Below are 25,385 nucleotides of genomic sequence, written 5' to 3' on the forward strand. Positions count from 1 at the left end.
GATAATATGGTAGCTCAACTCTTATCCCTCTAGAGAATCTGAAAAAGTGCTGTCTCCAGGATTCCATATCAGCTGGGCCTCTGTGGACGTTTAGTGTAGCTCTGGATAATTTATTGGACGCGATTCGCTTCTGCCCCTGAGGCACAAGAATCAAGGGTGTTGTACCCCGTTCGGTCAAAATCCGGCCAAGTGCCGCTGTCCGCCATTGAGTTAGGGGACGACGTCCTACATGTCCACCGAACTTTGGTGGCTTGTTACGCTGCATAACCCTAACCTTCTCGTGCGATGGCTCGCGACTAACGGCGCGACAGTGAGAGGCCAAGGAAGGACGCGTTAGTGTCGCGTCTAAACTCCACCATCGCTGGATCAACTCTTCACTAGTTGACCAGGACCAGGAATTCTCTGGAATTGAAATCTGGGAACTGACAACCTGTGACACCGAATTTTGCATGTGCACTGGAATGACGGCTAACCGCACTTCGAGGTGGGTAAACAGAGTGCGATATCGCGACAAATGAAGAATCCTCGGGATCTCGTGCCCGCGCTCGCGGTATGTTTCCGAAGTCCTTCAGCGCCGAATTATCGACCCAGCCGGATAGCGCGTGGATGTGACGCGTTGAAACGCCGGTCTATTCGGTCTTCACTTTGTCAATGGCTTTTGTTTTCGAACATTTCATTAGCACGTCTAAATTGCCGACTGCGCGTGACTCCAATCTCCTTTTGTGGTTCTCGCTACTATACGACCGAAAAGCCAATGGCTACCGCCAGATCTTCGAAGACAACGAATCGACGAAAGTCCAAGGCATCATACTATAGTGACTCACTTGAGCAAGGGCTGCTTGTTACCGAAGATTCTCAAGCGGATATCGACGCCCTTCTCCATGTAGCTGACGACGACAAGGTCGATAAGAATTATCCCACCGTTCTGCATGATGCGAAAAACAACATGGAACGGCTACCAAACTGCGTACTACTCACCAGAGTAGGATCATTTTATGAGGTACATTAGTTACCGATGTGTTGCTGAGCCGAAGACGCTAATAGTGCTGTTAGCTTTATTTTCATCAAGCTGAAGAGTATGCGCCACTTTTGAATTTGCGACTGGCAAAGAAGAAGACAGCTCATGGGCCAGTGTCTATGGCAGGCTTTCCATTTATGCATCTTGATAGATATCTTAAGGTTCTTGTTCAAGAGTTACACAAGTACGTTGCTATTAGCGAGGAGTTTCCCAATGTCAATGCCAAATCAGGAACTTCACATAAGACAGCAACAAATAGTGATCCCGCCACTTTGGAACTTGGGAATTTCGACGATCCTGACTCCGCCAGGACGAAAAATAATATGTACATTAGGAAGGTTTGCCGCATCATCACGCCCGGTACTCTCATCGATGAAAAGTTTCTCGATCCGACTCAGAATAACTATCTCCTCGCCATATCATTGCGTCAGAGGTCGCCGCCACAATTGCAGTCTGATGGAATAGAAGATCCAGAGGCTGATAAATTTCATATTGGTCTTGCATGGCTGGACTTTTCTACTGGAGACTTTCTAACTCAAGTGAGCTCGAGTGCAACAATCACAAGTGATCTAGCACGTATATCTCCCAATGAAATTCTTCTTGACAAACGCCTGAAATCTGGAATTGAACAGAAGCTGTTTCGTCAGATCGAGGAACAACAGTATTTTATCACCTATGAAAATTTTCCGGAGACTGGACGGTCCCCAAAAGTATCATCTGATCTTAACGATGATGAGCTTCTAACCGAACGTGGCAAGTTCTTGTCAGAATGGAGCGGATATTTCGAAGGTGAAGGACTTGAGCTTGCTCGCCTGAGCAAGCTCGAGTATGACGAACTCAGCGCATGCAATGCTCTCTTGCATTACGTTAAAGAAATGTTACCAGGGACGAGAATCAAGTTGCAAGCCCCTGTACGTCGAATACCTGTCGACAATATGCTTATCGACGCAAGTTCATTACGAGCGTTGGAAATTAAGAAGACGCTGCGAGATCAACTAACTAGTGGAAGCTTATTGAACACAATCAAGCGGACTGTAACTAAGTCTGGAACAAGACTACTGTCCGACTGGCTCTGTAAGGTTGCAAATAAGTCTGTTGATAATAGTGCTTGTACTGATACGCGACCTGTAGCCTCTCCCGCGACTTCGATTGCGACTATTCATCAACGTCAAGATTTAATTCAAACGTTCCTCAATGATAAGCATTTGCACGAAATGGTCATTCTTTATCTCAAACGTACTCACGATACGAATCGGGTGCTTCAGAGGCTCTCCTTAGGACGGGGTGACGCTGAAGATATGCTCGGCTTACTTCAATCTATTAAGAACACTGCGAGACTACGGGCGATGCTTGAGGAGCATGTGCAAACGAATGCCGCCGAGAATTCTAGTGCATCGAAGGGCTTGGGTGTACTGTTAGGGAGACTAACTGATTTGAGCGATTTGGAGGAACTAATATCGGGCGCGTTTGATCAAGACATGGTTATACGCCATCTATCTGCAGAAGAAAAGCGAGAGGCTGAAACTTTAATGTATATGGAAGCGAAGGATGGGCTAGGTAGCGTGCTCCCCATTGAGAAAGCGCCGAAGAGGAAGCCACAGACCAGAAAGGGTGCACCAATCGAGACCATGGAAATAATGAAGCGCAAGTACGTGGTATTGTGTCATAATGGGCTATAAGTCTGACGTAGCGTTCAGTGCATCGAGGACTCTTTTGAGACTGCACAAATCTCTTGACGAAGGCATCATCGCACGGGACCAGCTAGAGAAGGACTTGCGGAATCATCTTGGACCCTCCCTTGATCTACGGTGGTCGCCGGCTTTGGGGTATTATGTCCATGCATCTGGAAAAGATATTGCATGGTTTGAAGGAACTGAGACAATACATGGTAATACGACTGCACGATGCATCATATCTAGGAAAAATACGCGATCTTATCATTTGGATGTATGGATTCACTTCTTGCTACTCCGTACATGCTGACTAATATCTAGGAATGGACTGTAATTGGTAATCGCATAGATTCGTACAAGGTTTTGATTCGATTCGAAGAGCGGAAAATATTTCACAGCATTCGGCAGACTGTATGTAGACTATGTATACATTAATGACTTTACATCCTGATGCATGTCTAGGTATTGGAACGTACGTCGCATATAAGGCGTAATGCTCGAGTACTGGACGAGCTCGATGTTGCGTGCTCGTTCACTACTCTTGCCCATGAGCGCAAGCTTGTCCGGCCGGTTCTTCATAATGGGTATGATGAAAATGGTCTTAGGTTCCTGTTTGTTGCTCACTTTCGTAGGATTGCTCATAATGTAATCGGTGGACGCCATCCGACTGTGGAATACGGACTCCAGGAGAAAGGCGTATCGTTTGTACCGAACGATTGCTTCTTGGGAGCTGCAGAAAGATTATGGCTGATAACTGGGTGAGTAAATTCTGCGCGAAGAAGATGCGTGACGGTGTGACTAACGGCTTGCTAGACCGAACATGGGAGGTAAGAGCACTTTTCTTCGGCAAAATGCACTGATGAATATATTGGCTCAAGTGGGGTCCTTTGTTCCAGCCAGCTTTGCCGAGTTAGGAATTGTGGATCAAATCTTTAGCCGTGTCGGTTCCGCTGATAATTTGTATCGTGACGAGTCGACGTTCATGGTTGAAATGCTAGAGACTGCTAATATATTGAACAACGCTACGTCAAGATCCTTCGTGATAATGGACGAAATAGGACGAGGCACGACGCCAATTGAGGGCCTCGCCGTTGCGTACGGGTGTCTTCATCACTTATATCATGTCAATCAGTCACGTACATTGTTTGCTACGCATTTCCATGACTTGGCTGAAATGATTAAGGACTTGCCTCATGCAGCGTGCTACTGTACTGATCTCAAGGAGGATGAAAATGGGGTGTTTTACTTCATACACAAGTTGCGGCGTGGAGTCAACCATAGGTCACACGCCTTGCATGTTGCCAAATTGGCAGGGGTACCTTCGGCCGCCATTGATGTGGCAGAGAAAGCTCTTTGCAAGCTAGAAAATTCTCAATTAGGAGGGAATGAGGTAGTTCCGAGCAGATGCGATGGGAAGAGTGAAGCATGCAGAGTTCTGCACGCGAAAATGTCTGATAGTGATCCCACGTTTGCAACTGGAAAATAAAGATCGCGAAAGAGCCGTAACACTATTTGACCGATTGCTGCAGCCCGTGCCCCGTAGTAATCGTAGTAATCAAATATAGTGCCACTATGCGATGTCGTGTCCTCCATGACTTCTTCGAACTCCACTAACTACGTGAATATTAAATATACAGGAAGTTCCATCCAGTTCTTCATATGTTACAACAAGTTCACACGCAAAATCTAGTTCCTTCTCTATATCCTAATCCGCACCCTATTTATTCCATAACTCTACTCATCCTTCTTTTGCTCTTCTGTTTTGGGTTCCTCTGTGGCCTCCTCTCCGCTGATGACCTTATCGGTTATGTCCTCTGTGATCGGAGCATTTTGCTTCGCCATTTCCTCTTTCATTTTGTCCAATTCGCCTATGAACCACGTAAGAGTGCCCCAAAGGCAACCGGCAATAGCTGTTAAGATGAAGAAGTGCTTGTTGTAGGTTGCAATGCACAGAACGACGAGAGTAACAAGCAGGGCAGCAAACGAATAATGCGTAGCTCTCACCAAAGTTGGTGTCGTTCCTGGAGTAAATATTGAGTCCCAAAGATCCTGGAAGAATTGAGACATGGCGTCTACTGAAATTTAGAGCAAAGAACAAAGTATGATAAGCGAAGCGTAATGATGTAAGGACGGTACTTTTGCAACTAAGTAAATTGGCGCTATCGCAATTGATTTCTATACTATTGAGTCACCCTTAATTGATTGAGTAGGCAGAACGCATTCTATCGGTGAAGATACAGCACAGCCATACTTCATGAGCGAGCGTGGCTAGGCTTACCACGCGCCACATATTACCGACCCTCGGGCCACCACGGAACTGACAGGACCCAGCAGGGACTTAGTTGTCAGCGTCGAGTGTCATAATTTAGTGGGCTGACAAGTCGCCACGTCCATATTTGTGATAGCTATTCAAAGCCGAATTCTGTGATACGTTGCGCTCGACTTTCAGTAGATTTGTACATGCATTCTAAGTCCAGATACACTATATGTTACATCTGCAGTAGGATGAGCCCGACTGCATTCCATCTAACCTATATACGAAGTCATATGATTGGCACCACCAATCAAGTACGATGACCCAAAATTATACCATATCTACGACCACATTGGTACTCTCGTCCTCGTCTTTCATGGCAACAGCTAGTGAGATATCGATCCGGTCGGTTAGCTTTAACGAATAACGCATCACGTTGGCTGCCGTCGCTTCGTTATATGTTCCGTGCACACCGGCGGTCTGCTGTTGAATAGTCAGTAAGCGACAATACAGCTCCATATTAACTCTAGGGCCAATTCATACCGGAAAAAAATCTAGAACTGTCAAGTTGGCAGCTCGAGCAATCTCCGTTCGGTATCGCGACAGCACATCAGCATACCGTCCGGAATTGTCGAGGTCTTGGACAGACACATATCCGTACGCGTGGGAATCTACGCCAGCCAAGTCCTCCTGGTAAGTGAAATCAGGATACAACTCCGTTTCCCCTAACTGCTCTGACGAAGTAATCCGAAATTTTGTCTCATCAAAATGGGAACTGCGTGTCCTGCCTAAGTGACGCAGCCATTGAAATCCTTTCATAATCAAGTAAGCTGCCTTGACCCCTGATCGGAGTTCTTCAGAGAGATATCCAATATCGGAAGTGACAGGCATTCCCATTAACGGATCTTCATAACGAATATCGGTGTCAGGTGTGACAAACAATGGATAAGTTGAATCTGATAGCATCCGAGCCGCCGCAATGTGCGTCCGCGGATAGAAGTCTAGGACAATATCTTTCATCTTCGATCCTGAATGAAGATGGCGGTGGATATACTGACAAAGGTTAGTCATGTGGCGTCACCAGCTCAATTAAGAACTTTACATCTGTGATAAGCGGCCAAAACGGGTGTAGTAAATGATTGACCAAATCTAATATCTTCGAGAAAACGCTGGTTATTACAAGTCCTCTGTCGCTAGTCCAGAACTTGAATTTATTGGCGGAAGAATCGAAATCCACGTCCCTACTTGTTACGAGCTGTCCAATCTCAGTCTTCAGAAACTGATAGTATTCACGGTAAAACCGATTTTCCAAGAAGTCCAGAATATGATTCAATGCATTCTTTGGTTCATATCCATTCATATGATGTTTTACTTTGTCAATCACAGTCTGCAATTCAAAGAGAACGTACTGCTCGTGAGGAAGGAGACTCAACTTAGAGAAATCAATCGAATAGGTAGGAACGCCGCTGCGATTTCGGCCTATCCAATAATTGAAATATTGTGACAATCTCCACAACATCGACACTCGCAGTGAACAAGTATAAATGTGACTCTTCCCAAGAGAGGCATAATTGGAATCATCGTGCAAAGAACATTCTATCAAAGTCGTCCGAAGGGCGTCTTCTCCGAAACTCAATAGATCTTGCCTCCAATCACTTCTAAAGTTGACTGAACTGTCGTGCTTCTTTATAGGGTGCTGCAGCTGGTTAGACTGATACGTTAGGTTACTTAGCATGGAGGCTCACGATTTCTGGATGTACTATAATGTTTCTTATCATTTCTGACGAGTGTCCCAGCAGCAAATGTATGGCAATAGCTGGCAAAACCTCGCCATTCAATTCTGGTACGCTGCAAGCTATGTACTGAATAGGCTTTGCGCCTACTTCGAGATACGAAATAACCTTTTGAAATTGCGGCGAGAACACACAAGGAGACTATAGTCTACCAGTTAGTTACTTAACTGCCGGTTCACGATTTGTTGAACTTTTACCCTAGTAAACTCGTGATCGCCAAACCTTTGAGCCATATCCTTTTTATGAGCGGCAGCGTACCACTTGTCAGACACAGGCACACCCTTCTCCGTGACCTGCCACAAAGGAAGCCGTGCTCTACGTCTGCCCTTTGTAGGTACTGACTGATACAGCTTATATCCAACTATCAGTGACTGTGCAGGTTGAACCTGTCTCGGGTGGATCCATGGAGGAAATATCGCACTGTTGATTGTCTCGTACGTGGACCTGGGCAGATTCACACGCCTATTAATGTCAGCCGGATTTATCAAGTAGTCGGTAAATGCACATACCACACCTCGCATTCTCTTTCTTCTAAAGGGTCCCCTGTCTCAGGACAAACTAGGACACTACCCTCATAAGAAGACACTCGCAAGTTTAGTGTACGATCTCTTTGAAGAAACTTCAATGTCTCCCCGGAAACTTCGAATTTATGAGATCCCTAAACAAGGATAAGAACGTCATCAGAGTAAATAATCTAATCGTTTACCTTGAGATTTTGAAAATGATGGTCTTTGAAGAGAGTATTATTGAAGTCGAAGGTAAAGTACCCATATGAATTATAGGTAGGATCTAGATGTATACCTAAATGACGGTTTCTGTAGCAAATCTCGTAGTCGGTTTTTGACTGTCCTGGACATAACAATCTCGTGAAAGGTTTTGAGTCACTGTACTGAAAAATAACTGGGAGTTCCACGCCTCTATGTAGTGGATGTGCCACTCTTAACCCCATATATGGCTAGACAAGCTAATTGTTAATGTAACTGCAAACGCTTCCCGATCCGAGTCAAACTAAATTACCCTGAGGTCTCCAAATGTTTGTGGCGTCACTACCATTTGCAGGGCTCTAGCAGACCAGAGCAGATCAAGCCGATCAAATGTCACAGGAATCTTTTCCGGAAAATGCGTCAAAGGCTGCATGTCTATAGTGTACACTTTCCCGATTTCCACTCTGCAGCCTCGTAAGCAGAAGACCAAGATGACCAACTCAATATGATTCACCTGTATTTCATATTCACAACAAGTTGAAATGGCTCTTTAAACCACACCCTTCGAGCATCATGCTCTGTGAACCATCTCTGTGACTCGCAGCTCCAGTACAGCGTCTCGTTACATTTCCCTATCAGACCTCGGTCAAATAAACGGCGGAAATACAAGGCGCACATTTCCCGCAACTTCGGTGCCGCTGAATGATCATCTATATGACTTGAATGGTTTGGATCGAACAGAGTGCCGAGGGGTAACTGCTACCTGCTTAGCAGCACGTCTTGATCCCAGCCCCGTAGATACATACGCTGTTGTGAACACAACCATTACTGCGGTCGTTGTCTGCCACCGACGAAGAAATCTCGACGTTTCTCCTATTCATTAGATTCCATCTGTGAAAAACGTCCTAAGAGTATGTCAGTAAGACAACGTACTTCGTCACTCAAACTAACGCAGTGCACCTCAACGACACCATTCCACACGTAATTAAAATGGGTATATCTTCGTAGCCTTGTTCTAAAATAGTTTCGAGGTAGAATCGAGATTGGAGGTTCATGTGAATTGAATTTTTTTTCCGGAATCTTCAGATCTTTGGTACGAGCCTTTCGAACAACTGACTAGGAACACTTTTAATAGGGAGTTTCCCCGACAGTTGTAAATTGTCTGTGTCACTTACTGGCTGAAAGACTAGTCGTTCATATTTTGCAGGTATTTCCAAGCTCCGTTTGTCGCGTCGTAATATTCCACTACGGAATAGCGGAATAGTGACATTACTTGATGTAAGCGACATCTCGGTGACCTTCACTTAAAATTACTTTAGTTTCATTTTGCCTAAAGAGCATTGAAATAACCAAGCCATAATCAGCTCGGATATGGCGTGCGATGTTGAACTAGTTTATTGTCCTGCTCTTCGGGACGACTGGGGCCTGGGGCACTACGTCATAAGGAACCCTAGACCAGCTGGAGTCATGATGATTTATACACTCGCATTTGTTAAATGGGGGCATGGGGTCTGCTATATGAAGAGGAATTTAGGTTTAGCCTTCTTGAGCTGTAGATAGAAAGAGAAGCCATAGATCTCAACTTTATTTGCCTCGCACTATGACTTGGCTGAAGCACTCAGCCCGCACCCGCAGATCACGACCCCCACTGCGCAGCTTATTTCGATGGTCAGTCCACAGCTCATTTCGATCCCACGCAATTAACTTGCCGATCCCATCTGGTTGGTTGCTCTGAACGTATTTGGAACTGTCATTAAATATTGAGAGTACTGTGAATTACGAGTTGCTTTGGTTTGATCCTGCCAGTCGCGGCTTCAATTTGGACGCACGAAACTGATGTCGAATCCGTGGCCCAGCCCTCCATCACGCGACCCGTTATCCATTATTATGGATATGGTCTATGATTTCAATGTTTATTCCACTGATCTGATTAATAAGACCGTTCAGGATATTGTGGAGAATTCACAGACGATCGCGGATTGGATAATCGTACAGAAGGACCAAATCCTAAACGGTGTCGAGTCAATTCCATCCATTCATATTTCGAAAGTCACCGTGCAGCAGCAGCCTCCTCTTCCGACGCCTCCTGTGTCTCCATTAAGGAAAGCTGCGACCTGGGTCGGCAGGAACAAGATTCTGTTTGGTGCTGTCGTACTTGGGGTGGCGGGATCTGCATACGTCGGATATGCGTATACACAGCGCAAAATTCAAGCGAAAAAGAGGAGGCGTCACGCGAGAAAGGCTGCCAATGGAGCTAGGATTGAGGCAGTTGGTACCGTCGCCACTTTCCATGAATTTGAATGTACAGACTAATATCATATAGTTCTCGCAAGTTCCCCACGCGAACCAATAGCCAAAATTATCGCTGCTGACCTTGAGCGTCGTGGGTTCATTGTGTTCATGACCGTACAGCCCGGAGAAGAGCATCTTGTTTTGAAAGAGGATAGTCCCGACATTCGTCCCTTGATCATGCCTAGTCCTGATGTATGTTTGCTCGTTTTGCCTTATTGATTCGATTGTCCACATTCGCTGACTTTGAAGTCTGTCGATCGTAATGCTGCCGTGGATAAGTTTGCGGATCTCATCGACAGGCAGCAACACCTTACGGGCGTGATTATTCTTCCCGATCTTTACTACCCTACGGGACCAGTGGAGTCTATTAGTGCGTATGATTGGTCGGACATCTTGTATTCGAAGATTGTTGGATCCGTGTCGTTATTATCTCAAGGATTTATTCCCCTTGTGCGTCGGCACAATTCTCGAATTTTGCTGCTTACACCGTCAATTCTTCCGTCACTTTGTCCTCCATTCCATGCTCCTGAATGTGTCATTGCCGCGGCTTTGAGCTCGTTCGCCTTGTGCATGCAGCGTGAGCTGGCTCCTCAAGGCGTTCCGTTTATTCACATGCGTCTCGGATCTTTTAGCATGTCGGTTCCTGTCCCGTCAACTTACTCGTCGGGGCCGTCATCGCCATTTATGGCGCCATCGGGCTCCTCTGGGCGTGGAGCGTGTACTCCGACGGCTTCTCACGTCCGATCTTACTCTCCTGCGACCTCGCCATATAGATCAGTTAATACTTCCATTCGCGCAGATGTTTTGTCTTGGCCTGAAAATATTCGAAGTATCTACGGGAGGGCTTACACGTCGGCGGTTCGTGCCATTAGCGGCACAGCTTCGTCGATTGTCTCGACTGCTAGCACCTCCCACCGGTCGTCTGGAAGCTCGCTCAAAGAGCTCAATATTGCCATTTTTGACTGTTTGACGTCTGACGACAAGAGTGCGCTCCGCCGCACTCAATTTGTCGGTAAGGGCAGCTTCTTGTACTATGTCCTGGGCGGAATTCTTCCCGAGACCGCCGTGGAGTGGGTCTTGGGCGTTACCAATTCCGGCCCGGGTCTTAGTGGTTCTAGTTATATGAGAACGGTTCACATGGAGAACGCTGACAGTCACTATCCGGCTCCTGACGAGACTCCTGATTCTCCACTTTCTAGTGCGATTAGCGGATCACCATATAACTCCGAATCAGAAAGTACCCACCAGGACTTGACCTCGTCGTGGGAACGCGTGTGATTGACGCGTCGTACCGGCTTCATCTATATGGCCCCTTGCGATAGGTTGATATGTCTTCAATTAATTTGTTTTCAGACACGATGAGTCCGGGGGCACAGACGCACCGAGTCTTATGATAATGGCAGTATGGAGTGTTGGCGTAAGTATGGAGGGGACGGTGTTCGGACGGGATGGTACAATTGCGGACAACGATGGGAGGATGGACCCGGCGTTCTTTTCTAAGCGGCAATATTTTTACCGAATTGTACTCGTGTTATCTTATACATAGTTTTGAGATTTAATTCTGCTTGACTTACAAATTATATAATAATAAAATATAATGCGGAGGTGGATGCAGCAATGTTGGTATAATTATCTCTCGATCTGTGATTATTTACGTTCGCCTGTAGCGGGTTAAGATTACACAAGCCAACTATTACGCAGGTAAATACGCATTGGGAGCTCATGCGCTATTCCTTTTTGGGATTAAGCGGATTCTCATACTGTCCAAAGAGGAGATTCGGATACGGTCCCAATATGGGTACCCCCATCTTTTAACTGCTCAAGCCCCTACCCAGGCCCAACCTCGCCTCCGACTTTTGTCAGTAATATGATTGTGTGGATTCGAACGAAGTACGAATGTACGATGACGTATGGGGTGTGAGAGACAGCGACCATACAGTATTAATAACTCGTCATCCCCATTCCATATAAGCTTGGCCTGGTCTGTAGACGCAAGTCGATCTACAAATTGTCACTAGAGACTTGTTCAGGTCGAAAAGCTATGACCTTCATATATTCGCGATTTGCAAGTCAGAGGTTCCGAAGTACTCGGGCCACGTTCAAGTACACCGCTAAGACAGCACTCATCGGATTATCATGGGTACCAGTCATTGCGTATGTCGCGAACCATGTTGTATGGATAGGCGTCATTGACGGGTCTTCTATGACGTGAGTTTTCCATGAATTATGAGGAGTTCGAGAAACGTACTAATTTTCTCAAGACCGACGCTGAATCCAGAAACGAACGGGCTAGCGAAGGATGTCACGCTACTATGGAAATTTAACGCAAAGAACTACAATTCATATAAGCGAGGAGAAGTTGTCGTGCTAAGGTGGGTATTGCTTTTCTCGTACGATCTGCTTCATCAAGGATAATAATCAGTAGAACGTCCAGGAACCCTCGCGATCCAGAAAGCACTGTCGTTAAAAGAATTCTTGCATTCGAGGGCGAGGAAGTGCGTACTCGATTCCCATATCCAGAATCAACAGTCATTGTTCCGCCTCGTCATTTCTGGGTTGAAGGAGATAATATACACTCGATCGACAGTAATACATACGGACCGGTGATTAATTCTGAATAATACGAGCAAGACTGAGATATTCTAATCTGAAACTAGATACCGATCGCATTAGTAACGGCTAGAGTACAGACAGTAATGTTTCCCCTGGATAGATGGGGCCCTGTTCCACCGGCGGGTGGCCGAGACCCTCGGTCTGTGGTCGTCGGCCTCGGTTATTCACGATATCCCAAGTCAACCTAATCGACGAATAGTTTTACGTTACATGGAAGCTGTACATACTTTAGATCTTAACACTAGAGCTGATTTGTGGATCGGTTTGAGAATCAAATGGATCCGTTTGTAAATAGAGTATCTCAACCTATACTATATAACTTTAAGATTACGAAATATACTCCTCAAATAATAGAAAGTCCGTATTTATAACTTGACCTTCCCCAAAGAACAGGTCGATGGTGCCAAGTTCTATCAGATTCATAACCGCAAGTTGGACATCTTTAAACCCATTGAGAGTGTAGAAGAGTGTGCGCAGGCGTTCAACCCAGTGCCTGCGCAATCCGAGATTGATGGATATGACAATGCTTCTGACCTGCTTAAATATCCAGTAGGCAACAAATTTGCAAAGCGGATCAAAATTAAGGTACAAGAAAGCTAGAGAGCGTAAGCACAGAAATAAATGCCCTGTCTTATTCTTAACATGTCGGACAACCCGCTTTAACCATTTAATGCACAGAAGTTGGATTGAAGCCGTTCTTACTCAATATGATTGTATCCCATCATTACAGAGTACTGTAGCAGAATCACAGTGTAATGTTGAGATCCTTGAGTCCTCCTCTTATTAGAACAGTCAGAGGATATTTTCTTACAGTGAATCATTGCCATGAAGCTGGCCTGACGGCATTGGCCCTGAACGCGGAGATATGATTTGTACAGTTGGCCGTACAAAGGTAGTAGAAGTAGGATTGGAAATCTTACCAAGATAATAGAACTGCATGATTGTCAACAGCGTCGCGTCAGAGCAAGATGTAAGCTGTGGCCGTGGCCTCATAGTGGCTTCGAATCTGTAAAGAAATGACCAAGCTCTACCGCCTATAACGATTCCCGGCGGCAGCTGAATTGCGGTGCGAGTCCAAGTTTGCTAATGAAACTTCCACCAGCGGCGTATCGTAATGACAGGAACGTCGCAATCACAGAATAATCCGCAATACCTGTTCAATGTCGAGAATAAATGACGTGGCTCAATCAAATAATTCGATACTCAGAAACCGTTAGTCATGCAAAACAGTCAGGATGATGAACTACATTATTCGAGTGAATCGCAATCGTCATCCGCGACCATTCCCACGGCAATCGATTGTCCAAACTACCACAGCACGACTTGTACTTTGCTGGTTCCTCCTCGACCTCCAATTGGTGCCGGATCAAAGAGCCGAACGCGCCGCAGACTGCCAGCCACTTGCGCGTCCGCCCACTGCAATCTCAATTCTTTATCCCGTAAGTGTTTCTAAATGATAGATTGTGTTCGGGAACTATGCTGCATCGGGGCTATAGTTCGCAGTTCGCAGTTCGTAGTTCGTAGGTTTAGCAGTTCGCATTTCGCATTTCGCATTTCGTATTCCAGTTCGCAGATTTATGTAACTCGGGTCGATAATTTTGTCATCAGTCGGTATAATTGGACACCAGTAGATTACAACATCATAGAGAATTCTCTACTATGTAACATTTTGATGATGAATATCAGCCGACGTTTCCGACATTCCAATTTGCACAAGCCTGGAGCACCAGTTTGACGCCTCCTCAGACTCAGACTCAGACTCAAATTTGAGAACCTAGAAATGGGTCTGTAGGAATTGACTGTCATCACATATGATAAGCGTCTGTCTGACATTTATTGGAGCGCGGACTTATGAGTGTTTGGACTTGCTAACAGGGAGCTTGGCTATTTGATTCGTTGCGCATGCTTCGCTATTCGTGAGACAGCTACAACATCCAGTATTACCACATCCGTCAGCAAGCTCGGAATATTTGCAATACGCGATACTGATAGATTGAAGTACGCCTGAAAGGTCAACTACGCACTCCAGAGGTTCACCGTGTGTTGGGTTGGATATATGTGGTGGCAGATCGATTTTGCGAAATTCATCACGACTTTTGTGCTTTCGTAGCGGCTTGTTGGCTTGACAAGTAGAATAATTAGCGGGCTTCATCAATTTCAGGGTTTGCTCAATATCGTATTTGTAAGAAAGCTGAATTTGCGAATTTGGGCCTTTCATAACTCTGGCACTCCCTGAAGCATTTGCCAGCGGTTGAACAAGTGACGCGACGAACGTAGCTCGATTGAGTCAACTGGGGAATGTGTTCGGCGTTACCGTTAAATCAATGCTTCTTTGTGTCATAGGGCGTCTGATGCACATGCGTACCCACAGTCTGGAGAGCGTACCTGTTTATTCATTGATAGGAATGGGGATTACAGGGCCAATGCTGCATTGACTTGTTGCTGTGCATGTAATGATGTAATGGGAGACATTGTAGATATTTGCGCGTATACCCATCTGACATTGATCGGGCGCAGAAGCGATCGCAATAGGACCCTTGTGATAAGGTAACCGGCCACTCGAGTTACGAAGCTTGTTTGCGTAAGCAGCTGTAGTGTCCGAGACGCGTTGCTAGCCGAATAGATTCGCGGCGACTAGAGGCGTGCGTGCAACGTTATAACAGTATCGGTACCCGTATTTTATGAGGCTGATTGGTTTCGAAGACGAAGAGATGGAACGAGTGGGCACTATGTATATAAACACTAACTTATCTTGCAACCGATTAAGGCTGCGACAGTTCAGTTGCCGCATATCGAGTTGAAATCGAACGACTGTCGCAATGTCACAATGAGCTCGGCTAGTGTAGCTATCAGCCGGTCGGTGGAGTATCAGTTACAACGATGAGGGCGGCAAACCCGTGAATTGCGGTGGGCAAGTGCAGAAAGGTGGGCATGGGCAGACCCTTGCCGAAAAGTTAGGATACCCCTTTCAGTTACTGGTGGTGGTGGTGCCTGGCCACTGCTCGCAAGTGTTAGCTCGGTTCAGTTGACGGCATGCCTAGACTTGAATATGTCTCGTTCTCCGGGACGTATACACGGTACTGGAAGAGCGTGGCGGCCGGAGCAGTCGAGGATGAGATACAACGCAGCCACAACGCAGCCCTAAAGAACCGGCCGCGAGCAAACCAGTGATTTGAAGAATGCTCCGCACGAAGTCGAACGCGATATTGGAGTACGACCGGTTCTGTTCGCCAAAGACCGCGGGTTCTAGGATGGGAGGGATTCAGGGATATACTTATCGTCATCAACTGTTAATAAAAAGTCACCAGGTAATTATTATACTAACATTGCAAGTTCTTTAATCGTAATACCGCAACTTGCCGCGAAAACTAGCTGCAGGTTATCGACTTCATGTGAACTCGGTCGTAATTCGCACTTGACGCTATACGTTGTGCAATTGCTGGTTATCGACTTCGTGTGAACACACCCACCAGTTTGTCAGGAAGAAGTAACCAGACATTTTATCACTCCGCAAATAATAAAACAGTAACTAAATACAATCAGAGCATTCTGAAACAACAGCAGGCTCATCGTAGTAGTCGAGTGCTTTCTACTGGCCGAGGAGGAACCAATAGGGAGAACCCTGGACCGGAAGCTTCTCATGACGTCATTGTGCGTCAATGCGTGCCTTTCTCGGTCTTCTCGGTGGAGAGAGGTGGAGGAAACGGTGCCTTTTGATGTACGAATTGGCGCCGCTCAGGGTCATCTACTAGTGTTAACGGGCACATACCGATCCTTGGTTTAGTCTTGGGCGCCAAGTTAAAGGTAAGCCCGCCTAATTGGGTGGAGTCCGCCACCATTGGGCGTCATGTAAAGGTCAGGTATAAACTTTCAGCAAATAAATTGAACAAAACCCCGACATGTTTCGTACGGACGAAAACATTTATGAACCAAGTATCAGGAAAGTACTGATGCAACAGTGATTTTTAGCAACCAGTGAATAAAGTTGCGATTTTATGTGCGTATGTGTAGGATGCCCACTTGAGAGGCAAAAATGACGTCACGATCACGAAACCCGTTAGGCATGGCAAAGAGCTGGTTCTGAAACATGACGTAATGAACCGATTGCACGGCACCGCAAGCAGAATCCATCATGCTAGCCAAATTCATTCAACGAGGGTACAATTGCTGGTATATTATTTAGACATTGTAATGCTAGATGACGGCATGAATGTGACACTCTTTTCGTCATTGTACTGCAAAATGGGCACGGACGGGGGACCTGAAAAACCGACGTGGGAACAATAACAGCCCTGTATTTGCGTGAATCTCCTAAGCAGCAAATTAATCGAAAGCTCCCATGACGCAAACGTACCGCAACGGAGATCCGTGCTTGTCGTTTTTCATGGCATATAAATTCAAAGTCATCTCAACACAAGTCGTGCCCACCATAACTTAAAAAGGGTGGAGAACTGTGTTCGAATATAACGATTCAGCTGCCTCTCAGGGTGCAATGGTTGGGCTAAAACACTATTTCAGATCACCGAAACTCAATCGGATTGAATGCATCCTTGGTACGATCCGTGCGTCGTTTGTCTGCGAATTGACGCACGGCGTTCTGGCCATCTGGCCAGCAAAAATTATATTTTGACGCGAATATTGGCGCGAAATTCCCGACAAGTCGGGGAAGGCCATTATGGGCAATAACGTGGCAAAAACTAAATAATTATTTCCGCTGAAGCAGTCTAAGCGTACTTTTTAAATTGATAAACGTAAAAGACGTAGTTACCTTTTGCACAATGGGTCTGCAAGTTAATGCGAGCAGAAATCAATTTATAAATAAGAAATAGTAACTTAACTTATTTATAACTAAAGAAATATGAGAACTAATATTATATGATATCACCGACAAACGATGTTTGCAAGCATGAGGACTGCTTGTGCAATGAGAAACGACCAAATCAGATGCTACCTAGAGCCTCAAATTGCGGACCAAGGTACTCAAAACCAACCCTTTGGGAAATATCCAAGTCCTAATAATGGACGTAGTAATTAGCAGCTCAATGCAGCGCGGAAACCTGAAGGAAAGGACGAAATGGAACAACGTACCGTTTCAATCAAAAGCCAGAAACGTCAATCATGAGCAGCATTCAATAATCTAAAACCCACTACGAATGTTGTCGAATGGCACAGAATGTAGGAATAGTCGAATTGGTGGCCTGTAGTACGCTTCAGCGCTAATTCTGCAGTATACATGTGAAGTCAGTATACATGTGAAGTCTACATACTGATGGTGCTCGAGCTGTCCTAACATGATTACCCCAAAAGATTCAATGAATCTCATCGCTCCAATTGAAAATATAATCTCCGTTGCAAATGGACACGTAGGGCGTTATACCCAGTATGGCCGTTTTGTTGCTTGCCACATGCATGCTAGCGGTGGCCACTACTCACTACCAGACCACCGGGCCAATGGGACTTGAGATTGATAGATTTGATAAGCTTACAGCTCTGCTCTGCTGCTGTTACCGTTGCGGATTCCTTGACAACATTGGTTTGCCATCGATATATCACATGGGCTTGGATTGGAGATTGTCGATGCTTGATCAAAGTACATAGTGACGTGACAATTATTATAGTAGAACCCCGTTAAGCCGATTCGCTATAAGCCGATAACCCTAGGGCTGTTGCGAATGCGAATATTCGCAGATATCCGCTATATTCGTTATTCGTATTCGCATTTCAAAACTGTGCGAATAATATTCGCTAATTTTATTCGCAGGCTTAAAGTATGCGAATAATTATTCGCAGAATAAGCTGCGAATACGAATAATTATTCGTTATTCGCAAGCTATCACGTGACATGCTTAAAGAAGCTATAAAGTTGACTAATTAGGCAATAAGTATATACAGTAGCGTCTTAACTGTGTCAGGGTTAGGGTCAGGTTGCGTAAGAGCTAGTAAAATCATGGTATACAGTTATCATCTCATTTTATAGATAGCAGACTAGCAGACTAATTTGTTTCCCGTCAACGCGCAACTGAACGGGACATCCGATATAAAAGTAACTACTCAATAATTTGCGAATTGCGAATATTGCGAATATTCGCAAAGTTTTAGCGAATAATTTATTCGCAATCGAAAATTGTTGCGAATAATATACGCAGGCTTTATTCGCAACCCAAAATTTTGCGAATAATTATTCGGGCGAATATTCGTTGCGAATAATATTCGCAATTACGAATATTCGTAACAGCCCTAGATAACCCCGTTAAACCGATACTATTCTCTGAAAATTTCAGCATTTAGGTCAGTGGGCATATGTGACGCTGAATGAACGAAGCCATTACTGAAGAATTGACTAGAACAATGCCAGTATTGTTGGTGGCTCCTCAACTAAGATTGACCCCCCACGCACGCAACATTTGTGGCCAAACCTTTCACTAGCCAGCCCCTGAACCAATAGCCAAGAGAACGTCTCCATTAGCATTGTCATACAATGGTATTGAGATCACCAATGGTCAAATGCATACCGCCCGAAGGAAATGCAATCATCATATCTAGACTCCGAGAGACTCTGACTGGTTCGGATTGAGGTTCCGGGCCGACAATAACGCCTCAGAAGCTTAATGTCGGGACGCCCCAGTTGTGTCTTCGGTTCATTGTCAGCGCCCCACGTTATGTCTTCGGTTCATTGTCAGCGAATAAGATGTCGTTAAGCCAGTACCGAGTGTCTGTTTATTCTCGGCAATGTAGACCCAGTGAAGTCGCGGAAATATGCAGGACATTGCAATGAACAGATGCCTTATTTTGCTCGTCTTCTGGCCAGCACATGCAGCATAATGCCCTGAGGCAGTAGCAATCCAGGATGAGGTATGCTATGGATGCTTTAGTGCATTGTATTCGCGAGTGCTTGTGTTCCGGTATCAGTACACACGAAACTTTTCCACGAGGCCCAAAAGGGAATGAGGGGTAATGCTCGAGTCCACACTTGCCGAGTGCATTGGTACAGCCATGCCCCTCCAGAACGTGCTGCTGCAAACGACACACCCAAAATAAAAAGGGGCCTACTTGAATCTGCTTTTGAGCATTTCGGGTACCAACGGTGTGGGTCCGCGGACTGAGAGAGTTTATTATTAGGTTTTTTTGGGGTCGTGGAGAAATCAGATCCATCAGATACCATCAGAACAGAAAACTCATAAAGCAGATCGTGTAGGCGTGTTAATCGTACCTACGAAGAAGCCGTATCGGCGTATCTCTGTTTACCATATTATCCGACCCTAAGATAGTATTGGCTAGAGTCGTTCGTGTGCATGTATATTAGCTAGACATTGTTTCAGTTCCGCAGTATCAAATATGAACGATTACGTCGCGCGATAGGTAAAAGACTTTCGATGAGACCCACTTAGAGCTTGCATGATACGTGGATTGCAATACAGACTTCGGGCGACGCCGTAGAATCGACACTTCGGCAGCAGCAGTCGAGCGATGCACATTCACGAATTATATCGCACGCACATCGCGCCGCTCCGGACTCCGGTCGGTCCACCGTCTGAAGTTTTGGATGAAATGGTATGCCGGTGGCTCTCAGCTCTGGGCAGTTCAGTACAACGATGGCAGGCACTCAACAATATCGCGACACTGACGGTGAAATGCCTCGAGGTGAGACATGGAATCTAAACTTCCTAGAAGAGGGTTAGGTCTATTGACATCGGAAGCAGCCGTGTCTTGTCGGGAGTTCCGAACCGCATCTATTTGACAGCGATTCAACGGTCACTTTGTCCGGCGCCTAAGACTTCAAGTGGTAGTGATACTGCATGCCCGAACTTCATGATTGGAACATAACTGAACCACCGATACGATCGTTTTGTGACATTCTGTTGCCTGGACGGGACGGATACGAGGTATTAAAGTCGTCAAATTCAGGTGCGTACATATCATAGCCACAATCAGGCAAACGTGGCTTGAGTGACAGAGTATATGAATACGGCATTGCCCTCGTGACATCTAAACCTCTGTCTGCAGATACTTGGAGCGTGCGTTTTGATTGGATCTATACGAGGATGTTCCTATTATTAATTCTTCCGGATGTACCGTACACATATGATGTCTCCTTGACTACGCCCCCGGCCCCCATTTAGAGTGACTTCCATCATGTCTGAACATCAGGGCCACACACTATTTAGTGCACAGCAGATCAATTCCATCAGTTGTACAATTAATAGCTTCTGCTCCTGAGATGAACAATCATTTCCAATCGGTGCATCGATTTCAGCAAATCGTCGCTGTTCGATATACTATTTTCTGCATGATTTCGCTCATTAGAATGCACAAGGGCGGACAGTGACAGCTATGGTGAGTGAAAATCAAGGCCATGAATGCGTAGGGTGCATGCAATTATACCTAGTCGGAGAAGTCCGCATCCGGAAACGGAATTTGATTGCGTGTAAGCATGATTCAGACATTAGAGCAGCGCAGGTTGGGAAAAGTTCTGAAAATTTTCCGGCTTGCTATCACGACTTAATGTTCACTGAAATATATAGATCAGATACGTGCGTTAAACAAATACCATTGTTCCACCGTGAGTCAGGCTGTGCATGATAGATTAACTCCGACTTCAGATACTGAGACGAGTACGTGCCTCTTACCTGTGCTATAGTGCTATTGCCGGAGCCGCTACTCTCAATATTCGTTTCCAGCTTGGCTGAGATAAGGGCGGCCTTTAATATTGAAGTACCCTTTCGGCTGTCATAAGGATTACTGACTTAAATCCAGATGTGGCCAGTGCGCTCAGCTCTCAGATCTCTGAACTTGAGGTTTGTTAACACAGATTTGTCTCAATAGATGGTCGACAAAATCGGTTGCACCAAGTCTGTACCAGATATTTCGATGGCAAACGATCTCTAACAACCGTGTTTTGTGACATCCTCTGTTTACTTATTTGAATAAATTCGAGAACCTGTGTTATTCTAGATGGTTGTGCGCGGCAGATCCTCGGCAGCAGAGTATTAGAACTTGATAGTTGATAAAGGCAAAAAGTCCAAAGCGCCGTCGCGGTTCGCTGCCTCCGGTCCGGTTGCGTGCAGACACGTGTTCTGTCTATCTAGACAGTGTGGGGTCTGGGCGTCGTAATCTGATAGCAACCTGTCACATCATGAGGCAGCAAACAGAAATCTAGTAAAAAGAAACAGCCCGAGACCAACGTTCGCAATTCGCCTGAATTTTGTTTATGACCAATTTGCGTATAATCGTGAGCTATTGGAAATTCTAGAGTATTTAACCTGGTACTTTAGGGATTATATGAGGCGATATATATACAACCGCCAGTCGATACGTGGCATGGATGTACGAGAAATTGGTACACATACCGATTGCCAAAGAGCAATGGCTAACGAGCTCGTCGCGGCAGGGCCTGATGTGTTCGCCACTTATTTGAGATAAGAGTAAATTCCTTAAGTAGTAGTGGCAATTTGAGCGAGGTATGCAGAGTGGAGCGCCCGCCATTCGGCTAAAGCTGAAGCCACGAGCTAACGCATAGTCATCGCCTAATTAGAACTCTAAATCGGACGTGCCAAGTGCCCCACTTTACCATTACAGGACGCGAGGTGGGGTTGCAAGACACCAAGATCCAACTAGCCAATAAGTCAGTGCGGGATGGCATGTGGTCATTAGTTCTAGGCAAAGACTAGCCCTTTATGTTCCAATGCAAAGATTTTGCCCAGATCTATGTTCTCGCTGTTCTGGGACCGGTTGGGGACTTTCCAAAAGATGGCCTATAACCGCGAATGCGGGGGATCGGAGCGCCGAAAAAGCAACATCGCCAGCAACCTTCATGCATCGACTGCAGTGCTGTAGTCGGAAGTGCTGTGGTTTATTTCGCTGTACTGTTACTCTTATTAATTTACTACGGTCTAACTTCGGCATAATTGATGCTGCCGTTAATGCAAAATCAGCTGTTATATTCCGAGCGGAAAGTCCCAGAAGAAAGTTCCAGGCCAATTCCGACGGGCGATATTGCCATGTGCCATCTCGGCTTCGGCTGTTCTGACAGGCCAACCTGCAACGGCGGGATGCATAAGACCTGCAAAAATAGAGGCGCAACAAAAAGTGGCTTATCCACTCTAAGTCCGTTGATACAGCGGCTGCAGCTTGGAAATTGTGTTGCCTGTTCTTAAGCGCCTTGACGACCTGCAGTTCGCGTCCATGGTATGATACGTTGAGCTTGTATCGTAGACTTAGTTTGCGCTAATCAAACAAGGTTTGCTCGCTCGCCATAGGGGCAGGATTAGGGCTAAAGGTAGAATAGGTCTCAAGATGGTAAATGGTGCCAAGGAGGTAATAGTTTTTCAGTACGAACTGTTTATTGAATTAACCTTCATTTCTCCTATTAGATGATATGCCCTGTGGTGCATGGGTAAAAAAAAAATCGGTTCGCTGGATTCCACATGCGAAGACAGGGCGCGAAGGTTTTCGCCGAACCGGTTGCAAACTAAATATAGTCACGCTTGCAAAATCCGAACGGCTCACGCTCCTGTCCCGTCTGAATAATTTGGCCAGCAATAGGTTACCACGGTCCGAGCTCGAGATGATTATTGTTCCTACTTTGTGCTGAGGGTGGCGGGCGACATTGGTAGCGAACGTTGGAACGGAAAAATTGCTTCGCGTGGGGGGCTTCCGCGTCGGCCGGTCGCACATTGTTATGAGATTGATGTCTCAGATCTTCTAGTTGCCACACGACTTCTTTGTATGTGGAACACAACTACTTGTTTTATTCGGTTTGTTTGCAAATTTAGTCTGTCTATATGACTGAAGGGCCAACGAGAAGCATGGCTGAAGAGAGATAGCTTGGCAGTCGCGCATTGCTATGTAGCCGCAACTGTTCACCGGTACCTAATAGAAGTGGCGTACCTCACGTTTTCTGGTAACCAACCAACCTAGACGACGGGCAGTAAATGCTATCGTTCGGTTTGTGGGGAGCCGGATGCTATTACTTGCAGTCTAGACGCGAGATGGTCGTTTATCGTGTGCCGACCGGTCGTTCCAGTAAATTGCCCGACTTGTTACCTCTAGAACAATATTTTGTTAGCAATGCAAATCAGAGCCATGCAAATCAGCGCACGACCTGAACTGCCCGCTGCCACTATATCTGTGCTCAAAATGACCGACATTTTCATACGACCAAGCTACAACTGCGGCGTCGAGGTGTCGGGAATTGGTCCCAATTTTAAAATTTTCGTTCTCGTTCGTGAGCGAACTACTGGAGTAGACACGCAGGCGTCTTAGAGAGTCTGTTAACCGGATCGTTGGCGCGGTGTGCCGCATAAGACATGTTCCGAAACGCACCACGCCGCAATTTTAGATGAACCGAAAGTCAGTATGTAATATAAACCCCGAATAAAGTCCGCCGGCTGCCTGTTTTCGCGCACATGCAAACGTACTTACCACATATATAAATATATATCGCAGGCAATGAGTAATTCCGAACCTAAATATATAAAAACAAACGAAAACGAAAGGTGAATGAGTCAATAATGGCAACAAGATTGCGGGTATAACACGGGGATGCGCCGCATGAGACCATGCATGTTCACACGGGCCTAAGCTTGATTGATCAGGCAACCGTTGGTCATTGCAAGATCTTTAATGGTACGGATACAACGATTCGTAGGCTAGAACAAGCAGAAATGATGCGACTCGAAATTACGGGCTAACCTAATGGATCGTTTGGACGCGATGGACGGAATAATCCGAAGCGCAGGCTTCGGCCTGTCGGGATCCGGCCCTTTCGCTAGCTTTGGTGTGGCTCTCACGTAGGCTTAACCGTGTTGATTTTGGTGCACGTACTTGCGGATCACAGTCGACCTCATGTCTATATCCTATACCCAGAGGTGACTTACAAAGATGTTGTAAGTGTTTCGGTGGGTTCTAGCTGGTGCCTCTAATGATGTTGCCGGGGTAACCGACGGCCGGAAACGAGGCGCCTGCATCGTCAACATTACAATGCACACTCAAAGACTAAAGGGCATATCATCGGATTCTTCGTAATTCCATCAGCGAGATGCGGAACCATCGTAATCGCAGACGTTACAGTCAGTTAGCTGAAAGGCTGAGCACTAAATAAGGTTGCATGAATGGAAACTTTGTCCTGCGATGACGTCAGCGTTCGAGTTTCGATTCAATTGTGCAGCATTTCGAGCTGAGAACGAGCCGACATGGGTTTCCGTGATATTTGCCCCGATCTTAATTTGTAACCGATCGGGCATTATGGGTTTTGTTGATGGACGTATCCAGGTAGCAGAAGCAGGAACAGGTCTGCAGGGGCAGGTGTTGCCAGGCCAGGAGCCCGGCAACATAGTCTGGTCGATTCACGATGAGGGAGAAAACTGGTATGAATTAATATATGGAGCAAAACGATCTTGTATGACGACTATCACACAGGCATCCCGTGACTGATTCCGCTAGCCATGCAAATGCACGTGTGCGAGCTCGTCCTTAACTCCCACTTCATGTCCCGTCGTCTCCTCACTTTCGTCGAACACATGGCGACTTGTTCAGAACTCAATAAGCGAAGAACAAGTACTGGCCGCGCGTTGGCGGTCTGTTCACGGGACTCTTCGAAATTCAGCTGAATGGGCCGCATGAATGAGTGCGGGTGATTGGGAATAATAACACGTGCGATGTCTTGGATCGCGCGAGGAGTGGGACGACGGGGTAAGAGCGCGTGAGCCTCTCCAAAAAAAAAATTTGTTTGCCCTTAGCTTCCGGGAAGCGGCGAGGGTGGGTTTGGCAAATTCATGAGCAGCATTTTTTTGTTATAAATTTTCTATAGGGGGCAGGCTGGTGGTGTCGCTATGAGAACAATTTCAGAGACCAAAGTCGCGCAATTACTAACGTAAATAAGAATGATCTGCGATTTCATGGAAAAATCGCGAAACACACTATTAGCATGTATTGTGATATTTCACGTAACGTACTAGATTAGCCGGACAAAGACACCAAAATTCAGCGCCCGCCAGCGGAGAGGAGTTCCGAACCAATCGGGCGGGTGGGTTTGGCGGT

At 46.0% G+C, this 25,385-nt stretch overlaps 5 protein-coding genes across 5 annotated transcripts; 3 read left to right on the forward strand and 2 right to left on the reverse strand.

Moving 5' to 3' along the window:
• Positions 1–754: 754 nt before the first annotated feature.
• POJ06DRAFT_264992 (muts domain V-domain-containing protein) lies at positions 755–4,177 on the forward strand (the record flags this gene model as incomplete). The annotated part of the gene is made up of 8 exons (XM_056189038.1): positions 755–1,000; positions 1,054–2,092; positions 2,150–2,666; positions 2,716–2,965; positions 3,013–3,102; positions 3,154–3,275; positions 3,324–3,449; positions 3,505–4,177. 8 exons carry the CDS (start codon positions 755–757, stop codon positions 4,175–4,177), a joined length of 3,063 nt encoding a protein of 1,020 aa, XP_056047620.1.
• Positions 4,178–4,301: 124 nt separating this feature from the next.
• On the reverse strand, positions 4,302–4,990 carry POJ06DRAFT_14458 (ER protein Pkr1-domain-containing protein). Its single transcript, XM_056184579.1, has one exon. The coding sequence runs from the start codon at positions 4,756–4,758 to the stop codon at positions 4,426–4,428; it is 333 nt and encodes a 110-aa protein (XP_056047621.1). The 5' UTR covers positions 4,759–4,990; the 3' UTR covers positions 4,302–4,425.
• Positions 4,991–5,000: 10 nt separating this feature from the next.
• Positions 5,001–9,013, reverse strand: POJ06DRAFT_243804 (uncharacterized protein). Its single transcript, XM_056186411.1, has 12 exons — positions 8,618–9,013; positions 8,403–8,558; positions 8,249–8,347; positions 7,957–8,198; positions 7,756–7,906; positions 7,445–7,693; positions 7,248–7,396; positions 6,936–7,200; positions 6,691–6,879; positions 6,048–6,641; positions 5,489–5,998; positions 5,001–5,428 (listed from the first exon to the last, which is right to left on the reverse strand). Exons 1-12 carry the CDS (start codon positions 8,729–8,731, stop codon positions 5,276–5,278), a joined length of 2,871 nt encoding a protein of 956 aa, XP_056047622.1. The 5' UTR covers positions 8,732–9,013; the 3' UTR covers positions 5,001–5,275.
• Positions 9,014–9,098: 85 nt separating this feature from the next.
• POJ06DRAFT_243810 (uncharacterized protein) lies at positions 9,099–11,366 on the forward strand. Its single transcript, XM_056186412.1, has 3 exons — positions 9,099–9,714; positions 9,766–9,926; positions 9,984–11,366. Exons 1-3 carry the CDS (start codon positions 9,279–9,281, stop codon positions 11,010–11,012), a joined length of 1,626 nt encoding a protein of 541 aa, XP_056047623.1. The 5' UTR covers positions 9,099–9,278; the 3' UTR covers positions 11,013–11,366.
• Positions 11,367–11,498: 132 nt separating this feature from the next.
• Positions 11,499–12,709, forward strand: POJ06DRAFT_243812 (peptidase S24/S26A/S26B/S26C). Its single transcript, XM_056186413.1, has 4 exons — positions 11,499–11,942; positions 11,996–12,106; positions 12,169–12,337; positions 12,392–12,709. Exons 1-4 carry the CDS (start codon positions 11,776–11,778, stop codon positions 12,533–12,535), a joined length of 591 nt encoding a protein of 196 aa, XP_056047624.1. The 5' UTR covers positions 11,499–11,775; the 3' UTR covers positions 12,536–12,709.
• The last annotated feature ends 12,676 nt before the right edge of the window (positions 12,710–25,385 follow it).

The sequence above is a fragment of the Lipomyces tetrasporus genome (assembly GCF_029532465.1).
Source record: "Lipomyces tetrasporus strain NRRL Y-64009 chromosome Unknown POJ06scaffold_1, whole genome shotgun sequence".
NCBI classification, from domain to species: Eukaryota; Fungi; Ascomycota; class Lipomycetes; order Lipomycetales; family Lipomycetaceae; genus Lipomyces; species Lipomyces tetrasporus.

What these genes read in the sequence shown, in the direction of transcription:
- POJ06DRAFT_14458 (XM_056184579.1), bottom strand. Translation starts at nt 4,758, where the DNA reads ATGTCTCAATTCTTCCAGGATCTTTGGGACTCAATATTTACTCCAGGA.
- POJ06DRAFT_243804 (XM_056186411.1), bottom strand. Translation starts at nt 8,731, where the DNA reads ATGTCGCTTACATCAAGTAATGTCACTATTCCGCTATTCCGTAGTGGA. An exon ending in TGTGGAATGGTGTCGTTGAG is followed by an intron (nt 8,348 to 8,402) that starts GTGCACTGCGTT and finishes ACATACTCTTAG; the next exon opens with GACGTTTTTCACAGATGGAA. An exon ending in CAGTTCTAGATTTTTTTCCG is followed by an intron (nt 5,429 to 5,488) that starts GTATGAATTGGC and finishes ACTATTCAACAG; the next exon opens with CAGACCGCCGGTGTGCACGG.
- POJ06DRAFT_243810 (XM_056186412.1), top strand. Translation starts at nt 9,279, where the DNA reads ATGTCGAATCCGTGGCCCAGCCCTCCATCACGCGACCCGTTATCCATT. An exon ending in AGCTAGGATTGAGGCAGTTG is followed by an intron (nt 9,715 to 9,765) that starts GTACCGTCGCCA and finishes AATATCATATAG; the next exon opens with TTCTCGCAAGTTCCCCACGC. An exon ending in TGATCATGCCTAGTCCTGAT is followed by an intron (nt 9,927 to 9,983) that starts GTATGTTTGCTC and finishes CTGACTTTGAAG; the next exon opens with TCTGTCGATCGTAATGCTGC.
- POJ06DRAFT_243812 (XM_056186413.1), top strand. Translation starts at nt 11,776, where the DNA reads ATGACCTTCATATATTCGCGATTTGCAAGTCAGAGGTTCCGAAGTACT. An exon ending in ATTGACGGGTCTTCTATGAC is followed by an intron (nt 11,943 to 11,995) that starts GTGAGTTTTCCA and finishes AATTTTCTCAAG; the next exon opens with ACCGACGCTGAATCCAGAAA. An exon ending in ACAGTAATACATACGGACCG is followed by an intron (nt 12,338 to 12,391) that starts GTGATTAATTCT and finishes ATCTGAAACTAG; the next exon opens with ATACCGATCGCATTAGTAAC.